At 33.2% G+C, this 13,263-nt stretch overlaps 1 protein-coding gene across 1 annotated transcript; it reads left to right on the top strand.

The window, feature by feature from the left end:
* Positions 1 to 7,896: 7,896 nt before the first annotated feature.
* On the top strand, positions 7,897 to 9,297 carry LOC133308304 (protein GRAVITROPIC IN THE LIGHT 1). The gene has a single exon (XM_061508915.1). It carries the CDS (start codon positions 7,897 to 7,899, stop codon positions 9,295 to 9,297), a length of 1,401 nt encoding a protein of 466 aa, XP_061364899.1.
* Positions 9,298 to 13,263: the final 3,966 nt, after the last annotated feature.

The raw sequence follows: 13,263 nt of genomic DNA, 5'->3' as shown, positions 1-13,263 counted from the left end.
CAATTAAGGAATAAAAAAACTAAAAATTATTGTTGGTTTGGTTCCTACTGGTAGTCTGTATGACGTGTCATTATAAATACTTTCGTAAGTTTTCAATGAAATCCTTTGAATAGGACAAATTTTCCCCTCTTTTAAACTTTTTTGAACCAACAAGTTAAGTAGAGACAAATTCTCTTAACATGATCAGGTAATAAAAATCTTATGTACAGCTATGACATAATTAATATGTAAATTATATAGCCTTTTACATTGGAATTTAGGATTCATCAATGGTGGAGCATGGGAGTGGTTAGGGAGAGCCGCCACCCCTCAAATTTATATCAACCTTTAGTTGTAAATGTTATTTATGTTTATTTTGTCATATAAAGAGTGTTCGCCTTCCTTCACAAAATTATTTAGCTCCAGCATTGAGAGTCATCACAGTGCAATTTCAAGTCAAAAGCGTCCCATATGACAAATGGTTCGTGCCTATATACCAAAAATGTGCTTGCATTTAAGTTAAAGTGATCATACTTTTTCTAAAACACAAATATGTTACTTACATGTTGACATCATATTACTTCATTTCTTTCAAGATGACAAAGCAATGGTATTATTGTAAACCATTAATGTACCAAGTTGACTATGTTGTCCCCCATCTGCTATAAGCTTAATTAAGACTCGATGCTATGTTTCAGTCACCATCGTTCTTTCGGCCACGTCTCTTTTGTGATGTTTTCCCACCAATGTGCAATCTTGGTCCCATCGTTTGCTTCAGTGGGATTCATGAACTACAACTAAGGAAATAGAACTAATCAAAGAAGAAAAATATCAATTTGAAATTGTAACTCCAATAGATATAAGACAAAAGATTCTACTAGTATAATATTTCCATTCCCGCGTCACTTTGTATTATTATGAGCGGAAATATTTTCGAATGTCGTAAGAAGAGTTGTTTTTTTTCTACTAGTGATCCTTCGATTTTTGTGTAATATTTTTTTGCTTTTTTTTTAATAGATGTGAGTCTCATATAAGATATGTCTACAACATGAGAAAATTTTCTCTTACCGTATAAAAAAATCGAAACCCTTATTATAAACCATTAATTCAACGATCGCGATCAAAGAAAAGCCAAAGTCCTGTCACATAAAATTGTAAGCACGTAGCATAGTTTCTTTTCTTGTTCTGTCAACTGTTTTGCAATTATTTAGAAAGGGTTTCAATAATCTCATGTGAAAGGAGATAAGTTATCTCATGTCATATAGATAAATTTGTGGGTTCTACCATCTAAAAAATAAAAAGAAAAGAAAAGAAAAAGGTGGCACAGTTATCAAAGGGTGTGTAGAAAAGAAAGTTATCACATGTAGCATAAGAATAGTTTTTCCGATTTAAAAAACATGGGGAAAAGTACAATTCTTCATTTGCGGAGTGTTTGGTAGCTGTCTTCGTCCGAAATAGCAAGGCAAATTGGATAAGAATTTCAATACGACAATGTTTGGTAAAAGATTTAAAAAAATTATGCCAGCAAAACTGAGTACCCAGGCAATGGAAATTGTGTGAAAAATTGCAGTGAGTGCACTATGCATGATACCCACATCGAAGGTGGTAATATGTGGTTGCCTGGGAAAGAAAAAAATGAACTCAAAAATATTGTCCAAAATGACCCTTGTTTGCTGTTGACCATCACTGGTGAGTATCTTTCTAATTGTAATTTACATCAATTATCTCATCAATATTTTACTTTCTACCAAATATTGACTTTGAAAACTTAAACCAATTTTTTTGGTAATTTTTTGCCCTACCAAATAACTTTTTCCTTATTTTCCTACCAAACTCATTTTCTCACTATTTTCCCAGTCATTATATTTTCCTAATAAAAAAAATTTCTTCTCTACCAAACACCCCTGCATTCAGACACAGACAAGAGATAGCTCCTCTCCCCAAATAACTGAGAAGAAAAAGTGATTTTTTTTATTTTATTTTTTTATTTTGCTGGTTTCCATGAACAACACAATTCAATTTCTTGGAATATGGTCAATATATACATATTATGGCTGTTTGATCATACATATTATTTTGTTTGTTTGGTACGCAATTAAAATTATATTTTTGGATATTCAGCTCCGCGCTCTGCTTTTCACGTAATTGTTTTTATATTTTTTTATTGGCTTGAATTCATTAACTTTTTTTTTCTTGCATCAAGTTCTGCAGATCCTTTAGGAAATTCATCAAATCGCACAATGTGGTGCGATTTTAGTTTGTTACGAGAGGAAACAATGCTTATCAAGAAATAGTAGCTGACAATTGTTACTTACCGTAAGGTGCTGCTTGATGCAATGCAAAATAATCAAGAGGCTGCATCTTGTTAAGAACTTTGAGGTCACCACCCTAAAAGCTAGCTCAAAGGGTGGGAGTGCCCAAGGCCTTATAAAGGTCACATTAGTTGCACATCTAACTAATGTGAGACTATATATCTCAACACGCCCCCTCACGCAAGAGCCCTTTGGGCTAGAAGCGTGGATTATGCACAGGCCCAATTTTTGGTTTACCTCTTGTGCTTTTTGTTTTTAATTCCACTTTAAAGTGGGGGACGGTGAGGCTCTGATACCATGTTAAGAACCTTGAGGTCACCACCCTAAAAGCTAGCTCAAAGGGTGGGAGTGCCCAAGGCCTTATAAAGGCCACATTAGTTGCACATCTAACTAATGTGAGACTATATATCTCAACACATCTACCCACGTCATTTGCAGTTATGACCATAATTCACATGTTTCAAGTTGAAGAAGCCTTCAATTATTTTACACAAACAAATAATCATGTTGCTTCAATCGATTTGAGCAAACCCAAGTGTCAATGTGGAAGGTAAACTTTATTCCACAATCCATGCTATTATGTCATTGCCTCAAGCAGGTTCCGACAAGTCAACTTCTATAAACATGTGAATCCGATCTACTCGTTACAGTACATTGTCAATGCGTATATGCATAATAGTACTCGATGTGAACTCATATTAAATGAGATGAAGGGTCCAATCCAATAATTGCACAAAAGCCCAAAGACAAAGACTTAATAAGTAAAGGAAACATGCATACTACGCATACATGTAATCCAGCGAATGTACAACTGGATTAACAACTTAGGATTCATGAAGCTCCTTAATAACCAATGGCTAATGAACATGTATGAGACTCTAGATAAACCTATGTGTCTTAGCTCGTTAAAGGCATCCCACTGACGAGTTGGGCTGACAAAGCCACCCCAAATCATCGAAATACATGACGCCATATCAAGGTGATATAAGCATGTCATACAGTTACTACAAAAGAGATGCTAAAAATTCTGGTATGATCATCTTCTTCCAATTTACTTAGACTTATCACTCAATATAATGATTTAAGCATTGGAGTGACGTGCTGGCACCTCCACATATGTCCCAAACAAGCAGACTTCTCCATCATTAGTGCCATCTTCCCGCAAGCTCCATCCCATGTAGCAAACTCGTAGTAATCATCCTCTAATTACTTGGATCAGGCTCAACTATGTATGGTCAGGCCCAACTTCTCTTTGATAGATCAATATTCGATTGGAGATGAATATTGTATTCCAATTGCAGAAGGTACAATTTTGTATCCCATTCCAGTGTTATTTCGTCCCAATGATCGATCAAGGTCAGCATGAATCAGGAATGAAATGGATGAGCACAAATTGCATGCATATAATGTTACCTTTTGTTACAGTAAGCAAGTGGTTACATGTCGTTATATTAGTATGGACACCCTATGTTGTTGCTATTTCGGTGTCACTAGTAATGAAACATAACAATGTGATAATATCAATTAGCATGGAGTGGGAGAATGGGGGGAGTGGGTTTAAGTGCTTTAGATTGTTGAGATTGCAGCATGTGGCACGGTCTACGGGTTCCCCCAGGGGTCTGCAAAACTTAAAATAAAAATAAAAAATATAAAGACAATTTCGTGGGGGGCAGGGTGCCGAACTGACCGCCCTCTATCGAAAATAGTTTCAATAGTATATCAAACTGGCAAAGAATATCATTCAGGAACCCCTTAATGATCAAACGAACTATATATTGTTAATATATTCAACTGTGATGAGTTTTATATTGGTTGTTAATAGATTAAGTGAATATCGTATAAATGAAAGGATGCATGAACCCACTGTCTTAAGATTTTGGGCGTAGACGTAGTATATAGCACACTTGTAATAATTGAGTCAACTTAGCACATTGATAATCTGCCATAGCGTCCCTTTCAATGTTATTAAATTTGAATCGGTCATCGACTTAGTCGGGGTACCGAGTCAGTGGGTCACTGATTCCCAGATAGATATATATAAATTTATATTTTATACTTAATTATATAATAAATATTTTAAATGGAACAATTTAACCAACAACCCAATGTAGCCTAGTGGTAAGTACTCTGATATATATCTCCATGACAAGGGTTTGATCTCCACTGGTTGCAACTTAATCCTGACCGTTTCAACTAAATCTAGCTTAGTGGTAAGTGTGTATAAATTTTCAAAAACTGGTACCGGATTGATACCGGGTCAATGACATATCCAATCCATGACTTGAATTGGCCCAGAAATCGGGCCAACTGATCGGACTGGCCCAACCATTCGCGTTTTAATAACATTGCCCCCTTTAGTCCACCTAACATTAGTATCAAAGATTTGATTAGGGCTAGCCAAATATTTTACTGAAGCTAAGCTTTTGCTTAAAACATGGAGAGCATTATAATTAGGGAAAATAGTTTCTACTTTTACTTTAGATAATTTTACACGTAGTTCACAATTTTAACTAAGTCTTACTAGTAAGAATTAGTTATAACAGTAAAAGTAAATTTTCTCTTCCCGTCACGTCTGCCGACATTGTCTGAGGAGAAAGAAAAGAAATAACTTTATTAATATAACTAAGTCTTACTAATAAGACTTAGTTAAAATCGTGCACTGTAGATAAGTTGTCTAAAATTATGATAGAAAAAGTTTACCCAATTAATAGTATCGTATAAAATATTATATTTTAGTTTATGTTTAATTATAACATTAGATTTTTATTTTATATATATATATATATATATATATATATATATATATATTATAATACTAGAATCTGAATAAAAAATGTTTACGCATTGATTTTTTTCTTATTTTTGTTTTTATTAATATAAAAGTTTATAAAATGGTATAATTAAAAATTATGATATTTCTAACTAGTATGCCTAGAGTATTTATAAAAGAATAAAAAATAATAAGCATTATACTAAAACTAAAACTTTTTGACTTTTTAATATATTAGACATATTTTTATGGGGCAGGTTATATTTATATACTTTTTGTTTACAAACTCTTATAAACTACACTATCTTCTCTCGAAGAACACTAGTTATACTATCTTCTCTCGGAAGAAGATTGTGTAATTTGTAAAAATTTGTACAAATAAATGGATCATTTTTCTATTTTTATTTGATACCTTTTATTATGCCTTAGGTGTTTTAAGGCGTGGCTTGACCAAACCCAAGAAAAAAACAATTCTCTCAAGATTTCTTTGTAATAATTATGATTTTGGATTTTCCCTAAGTTGATTAGTTCATCAGTTTCACGCTTTGATAAGAACATCATCACAGTGCCAATACTTAAGATTTTCAAGCAAAGGCAATGACTGAACAGTTGCAAACTTCCGAAAACAAGTAACAATAACAAGGACAAGAAGCCACGAAAAATAAGTAATTCTATAGTGTGAAAAGAAGGAACAAGTTGAGTTCAGCCGTCAACCTTTACTGCTCAATGGTGTTTTCGAAAAGGAAAAATAAATAAATATAATGTTATAGAAAAAAATTTAGGTTATCTTATTGAAATAGAAATTGTAGGATTCACACTTGTTTTCAAAAACTAAAAAAATAAAAAATTGTGAGTTCCACAATCTCTATCTCTATAACATAACTTAAATACTTTTGTACAACATTATACTTCTATTTTTATTTCAAAAAATTCAAAACTTATGAATATAAATATTTAAGTTTTTAAATTATAGTAATTTTTTTAATAAAATATTATGCCTACTTTTTTTTTTATACGTAGTCTACTTACTCATTTTCAATATCGTTAGATTAAAATTTTAATTAATCTTCACATATTTTTTATTCTCTTAAGATTTTAAGCTAATGATATTGAAGAAAAATAAGTATAATAGATAGGAAGCAAAGTAGGCATAATATAATATTTCTAATTTTTTACTTATGTTAAAAATGTATCTTAATATGTACTAAAAAAATGTAACTTAATAACCTTTTACATTAGTTGTTTATTTTTGACTTTCAAAAAGTTGTGTACATTGAAAACCTTAAAAAAAGAAAAAAGAGTTGTGTGCAGACTCTGCAGAGCATTTCTCTGCTTATCCCTTCTAAGTTCGATTACCATTGAAATGACAGTCGAGAACCACAATAATTTTCTGACCACAGTGTACCCACAAAAAAAGATATATATATATATATATATATATATTTTTTTTTTTTTTTAATTTTTAATATAAAGCCTGGACAATGGTAGAGTTTATTTAGCTTATACTGTCTGATTCGGTGTTCATTTCCCAATTGTAGCCGTTCATACTTATAATAAACCTGTTACAACTTACAATAATTAATTGAATCTTTTATTGTGCTGCCATATGCAAAACATGAAAAAAGGAAGAATCAAGTCTGATCTACCATCTGTAGTCTGATTAGTTTGGAGTTTGATACCTTCTGAACATGATTTTATACTTCATATCTTATTTGACTATTTTTATTTTTATTTTTTTAATCAAGCTTGGCCATGAACGTAAATTTGAAGTAAAGCAACAATTACTTACTTTTACAACATTATTTTTACACATAAATCAATGATGAGAAGATGGAAAAAATATTTCTGCATTTAATACAGATAAGTTATTTGTATTTATTCTCAAAACAACGTCATTTTGGTATTGAAATCTTAAAAAATTATAAATATAAAAACTGTTATCGTGAAATAAATTAAAATTACAAAAATATCATAATTTCTATCCCAAAATAACATTATATTGAACTTACTGCAAATAACTTATTTACACGGCAGAAAAAATGAACCCTTATTAGTTCGTAATGATTTACCGAACTAAGCATAAATTAATTCGTAAAATTAAATGTAGAAACGTTCACCGAATCACACACTTGTTGATATCCATAATTAACAACTGTAGAACGCTTAATCATCAATTGCTTTTTCCAAATCAAAAGATATTTAACGTGCCAGCATCTTGTGGTTCACGAACAAATAAACAACATTTTCCAATTTTTCCTGGATTCGTATTCTTTGGTGTTTCATAATGTTCTCCCAACAGAAAAGCATCACAGATTCACAGTTCTGGCAAACTGATTTGCAGAGTCGGTAGGGTCCACTAGTAGTTCATAGCCATCAATCACGTAAGGCAATAGGGCCCACACCATCACCTCTCGAAGTAGCACTACAGTTATATTATTCCCAAAAACAAGTACTCGGGAAAAAAAAGAAGGAGAAATCGATGGCTTATATGTCAAAGTTCTTCTAGTACAAGCCTAGTTAGAGTATTTAACTATTTTATCATCAGAAAGCAAAACTACCCATTATTTTTCTTTTCCCGCGCTTTAAAAATAGTACTATATTATTAGTAGCTTAATTTCAATAATTTATGTTATATATTAATATCACTAGCTAAGTAGCTGCCTATATCCTTGGCTCAAACGCTGATAGAGTAGTCAAAGATTTGTGTCTGCTTTTTCACCCAAAATCTCCTTTCGCTGCAAAACATTTGCTCTCACAAGTCCAAACTCTTTCTCCCTTTGCTAGACTTTCTTGGTTTAACTCTTATGCTTCAAACAACAAATATTTCCTCTTTAGATGGAAACCGTTAAACCCAAATCAGCAATCAATAGTAGGAGCAAGAAATTGGCCAAGAAATTCCAGAAGGTGATTAGCCTCCGAAGTGCAACAAAAATTGGTTCAAACAATGGCATTTGCATGCTCAACTCTCACCTCAAAGTCAAGGAAGATCCTTTCACTGATCATCAGATGAAAACCCATCAATCTAATGGCAAGCATGAAGACAACAAGGCTAGAAACAGAGCAGTTATGGAGGCTCTAATTGCAAGGCTCTTTGCTGGGGTTACTACTATCAAAGCAGCATATGCAGAGCTTCAAATGGCTCAGCGTCCTTACAACAATGAGTCAATTCAAATGGCTGATCAAGCAGTGGTGGATGAACTGAGAGCTGTCTCAGAATTTAAGCGCAGGTTCTTGAAGAAAGAGCTTGATCTTTCACCCCAAGTCACCGTGATGCTTGCAGAGATTCAAGAACAGCAGGGCCTAATGAAGACCTACGAAATCACCATCAAAAAGCTCGAAGCCGAGGTTGATGTCAAGGACAATGACATCTCATCACTCAGGAAACACCTTGATGATTGCATTGCCTTCAACAAATCACTTGAAAAGAAGCTAAACTCAAGTGGGTCTTTGTCACAGTTCGACAACCTTAGACTCTCAGTGTTAAATCCAACCCATTTTGTCCATTTTCTTCACCACACGTTGAGATCAATGAGGAGTTTCGTGAAGCTTATGATCAAAGAAATGGAGTCTGCTCATTGGGATCTTGAAGCAGCTGTCAAATTCATCCACCCAAATGCAGTTTTCACCAAACCAAGTCACCGTTGCTTTGCATTTGAATCCTTCGTCTGCATAACAATGTTTGAAGGGTTCAACTACCCAAATTTCAGTATTCAAGATGACCCTCTTGAGAAACGCCGCCATGACAAAAATGTCTACTTTGACAAATTCAAAAAGCTTAAATCTTTGAACCCAAAACAGTACTTATCCCACAATCCAAACTCATCCTTCTCCAGGTTCCTAAAATCCAAGTATCTTCAAGTGGTCCATGCCAAAATGGAGTGCTCCTTGTTTGGGAACTTGAACCAGAGGAAGCTAGTGAATTCTGGGGGATACCCGGATTCTGCTTTCTTCATAGCGTTTGCAGAGATGGCCAAGCGTGTGTGGGCACTGCATTGTTTAGCATTGTCATTTGAGGAAGATGTCACCATTTTTCAGGTTAAGAAGAACACTAGGTTTTCTGAGGTGTACATGGAATGTGTCACAGAAGAACCACTTTCAACTTCAGGGGAATCCAGTGATTCCAATTCCGGCGAGCTTAAGGTGGCTTTCACGGTGGTTCCAGGTTTCAAAATCGGTAAGACAGTGTTACAGAGTCAGGTTTACCTGTCTTTGGTGGGTTCTCCGGCGAGTTGCTAATAGATGTTAGTTTCCGTGGTTATGGTACCGTTAAATGAATTGTAAAGTATATATTGAGTGTTAATAAATGTTTAGAAATTTATTAAATAGAATAACTACTCAATATATACTTCACAACTCATTTCATTTACCTTTGAGAAAAGTTGAAAAATAAATAAAAGATGAAGAAAAAAGTATAGTTATGTAATTAGACATTTTTGAAGTTCTGATTGTACATTTGGTGTCAAAGTAGGGATGCTTCAGGTGCTCTGTTTGACGCTCGGGCATGGAAATTGTAGTGCGGGGCATTTGGTACAGCAGAAATTTTTATTTGTTCGGAAATCTCGATTTTTAAAAATTTAAAAATTTAAAATTTTAAAAATTTCAGTTTCTCGAAAATCCGGAAAAATCCGTGTACCAAACGATCCCTAAGTATATACACCTTTTGAACTTCTATGTTTTCCTTAGTTATCAGCAATACCAAATGTAAATTATCTTGTATAAATGGCACTATAGTGTAATCAGTGATAAGTCACTTAAGTAAGCAGCCTTGAGTTCTTTTTGATCAAATTCTGGCGTAGCAGATGTGCTCCATTATCAACGTTGTATAAAGTAAAGATTAAAGTTTGTAGTTATTTTAAGTGGAAAAAAGAAAACTTAAATAAAGTTTCTTTAATTATATTTATGATATTGTTCTGCAATACATGAAAAAAGTTTTTAATTACAAATTTTTCAGTGAAATTTTGATACGTAAAAGTGATTATTTCTAGATAAAAATATTTCTGCAGTTAATGTTGATAAGTTATCTGTATTTATTTTTAAAATGACATTGTTTTGGGATTGAAATATTAAAAAATTATAATTATAAAAATTATTATAATTCTGAAATAAATTAAAATTACAAAAATATCATATAGTAACTACTAGAAAAAGCTAAGTCTCGTTTCTATTATATAATTGTTTGGTAAAGATGATGTGAGTGGTAGCATTTTATCCTCCATATGCATCTAGAGGACAGTGTTACATGCTCAAGTTATTTAATCATCAATTTTGAATTCAAAATCTTACATTTGTTAGAAACTGAGGCTAAGCCTGCCTTGTGTGTGCATCATTGATGGGCCAGTGCTGCTACGGAAGAGGCAATCAGATCAAGTACTTCAATATCAATTACAATAGGTAGGCGCGTGGGGAGCCACAAAGAATGGCCACAATAACTGATAGTGTGAGCAAAAAAAGCTCAAGGCCATAGGCATTTTGGACCCACATGTAACTTGGCCAAGCGGGCATCGATATGATCTTGATTTGATCATGGTAGAGAAATGGAGAATGGTGGGGTAGGGGATAATCAGGTTTCAAGGGTCCACAAGAGAGAAAGCTTTGAGTGTCAGTTAGTTTCTTCTTGCAGTACAATGTTGTCAAATATAACTTGCCGTTGGAACAGTAATCGGTTCTCACTCTGCAACTTGCTTAATTTGATATAGGATACCAATGTAATATGTTGCCTAGCTAGTTTACCTAATCCATTAATATATTTGGTTAACCTTTAAATGAAAGCCAAATTGGCCTAGATAATGTAGAATTAGATCTTGTATAGAGTTGTTCATTTTGTGGACAAAGAACAGTCATCGTAGATCGTAGTTCCTAACCTTTTTCAACCTCTGTGTGACCCATGTTGGAAATGTTATATTAAACTATGGTTCACGGGATTGCAAGGCAACATGTCAGGACGTACTGACTGTGCCGTTTCCATACTCATTTGCTACCTACCACTTACCAGCCTACCACTAACACAGTCAACAATTTTCCACTGCAATTTATTGAGTAAACAATTTTTTATTTTTATTTTGTAGTACAATATACCATATGTGACACAAATTAATAATCCACACCTTCAAATTGTTTTTGAAGAAAAAGTTGAACCTGAGCACATAACATATATAGAGTATCTAGGGGTTCTCAAGCAATAGGGTAATAATATTTCACAAATAGATATTTTAGTTTATTCGTAGCTTGATCTGCACTCCTAATTCTAAACCCTTTGGAGGCAAATCCAACTAATAAGTACTAAAGAGCTCATCAATTAATACCTTTGCGTACCTTTAAGAAAAGTTCAACTATTTGACAACATGATGACAAAAGGAAACCTCTTTGAATACACCTTTGATGAGGAAACACAAAATCTCTCTGCTTTCATTTTCTTGATGGTATTAGCTGGCTTTGGTTTTGCTAATAAACAAAGCCAAGTAGATTCTAGAATTGGTGGGATGCCAAAACAAACACATGGGAAGACATAAATGAGGGAGTTGGAATTTTTAAATGAGACAAGCTTAACATTATGTTTCTTGGGATCGAGATGTTGAACAAATCATTCAAGCATATTAATTAAGTCATATTTTGAGTGTCGTTTTGTTAGTGTGAAGAGGAGGAGTAAGTATTGGATTCCAGTCAACATGTTAGGGCTTTTTTTGTTTTTTGTGATAATTACTTATTATTATTAATATAGGATAATAGAATATGAAGGGGGAAAACAGTAGAAGGTAAAGAACTGTGAGCAAAACCTGATAAGAGAATAAATGAATAAATATATCAAAATATTGCAATCTCATCTTCCACGATGGAAACAACTACAGTATGTGAAACTATGCGGTTCTCAATATTTCATCGGGCTCATACCCAGCGACAGATGGCCCGTCTAGCTACATACATAGGCTGGTCCAAATCCACTAGAGGAGACTCTTAATATATATGTATCTGTTATAACATCAGACTAATTTCAAGAGTTGCTTTTTTTCTTCGTCTTTTTCGGACCATGAGGTTGCCTCTTTATAGGATCATGTTTTCTAGAAACCTGTTTAATTAGTTTGAAAACTAGAACACTTATTTGAAGTTCTTACGGTATTTATATTTACTTATATCATTGATGATTTGTTAAATATTAATTGGTTGTTAATACTTGCAACAAATGTTCCAAGGTTGCCAAGACCAAGTATAAACAAGGGTCAATAAATACTTAATAAATAACAAGGTAAAAAAAGTAGTTATGCTATAACTTGTTGGGTCAAGTTGGACCCTCAAGTTGATTGCGGAAGCGAAACAGTAAAATGCAAGAAGAGAGAGATGGAGAAGAACACGATCAATTTATTTAAATTGCAAAAATCTTTTCCAATATGAAAAAGTAAAAAATCACGAGACAGTAGTCCAGAATCAAACTTTCACTATAAGAATAATGGGTTACAACAATCAGAATTCACTTACAATGGTGGTAATATCAAACTTTCCTAAAGAGGTCTAACTTAAACTTCTATCTAGAGATATTCAAATTATTTCTTATATCTCTAAACCTCACACACTATAAGCTTATATAGGGGAGGAAGATGATTCTAGACATTGAACAACTCAAAGAATGTGTCTCTTGAGCCTTGCACCTTTATTTATGGAGAGACATTGAATCACTCAAATGTTATGACCCTTGAGCCTTGCACCAAAAATAGAGAGTTCCAATCTCTTGGAATTTTTTGCCAAGCATTGAAGAAGGAACAACTCCCAACATAACTTATTAAAATTATCTCTTTATAATCATCTTAATATTTAATAAAAAGTATTACATAAATAAATATTATTTAATAATCAAGAGGATTAATATGAGGATACATTAGGAAGATTAAAGATTATTTTAAAAAAAACAAAGAAGTAATCCCCACAATTATTATGTCACTAACTAAGATCATTTATATTTATACACTTATGTGTAATTCTTATTTATGCATTTGCAGTGCCCTCTTGCTATCTCTGTCTTTTCGTTCGAGGTTAATAAAGAGATCAGAATTGTGCTATGCAATAAGATAAGTTTGTTTTGCCAAAAATAAAATAAAAATAACAATAATAATTTTGAAGTGCGGTAATATCTCATGTCAATTACAAAAAAAGAGAGGGAAAATATGGTGCATGCAGGTCTCGAACCTGCGACCTTGGCGTTATTAGCACCAC

Source organism: Gastrolobium bilobum, unplaced genomic scaffold, assembly GCF_033153095.1.
Source record: "Gastrolobium bilobum isolate Gb01-03AN ecotype WA unplaced genomic scaffold, APGP_CSIRO_Gbil_v1 utg23824, whole genome shotgun sequence".
Lineage (NCBI taxonomy): Eukaryota > Viridiplantae > Streptophyta > Magnoliopsida > Fabales > Fabaceae > Gastrolobium > Gastrolobium bilobum.
Note: the sequence above shows the minus strand (reverse complement) of the source record. Positions and strands in the feature narration are given on the sequence as shown.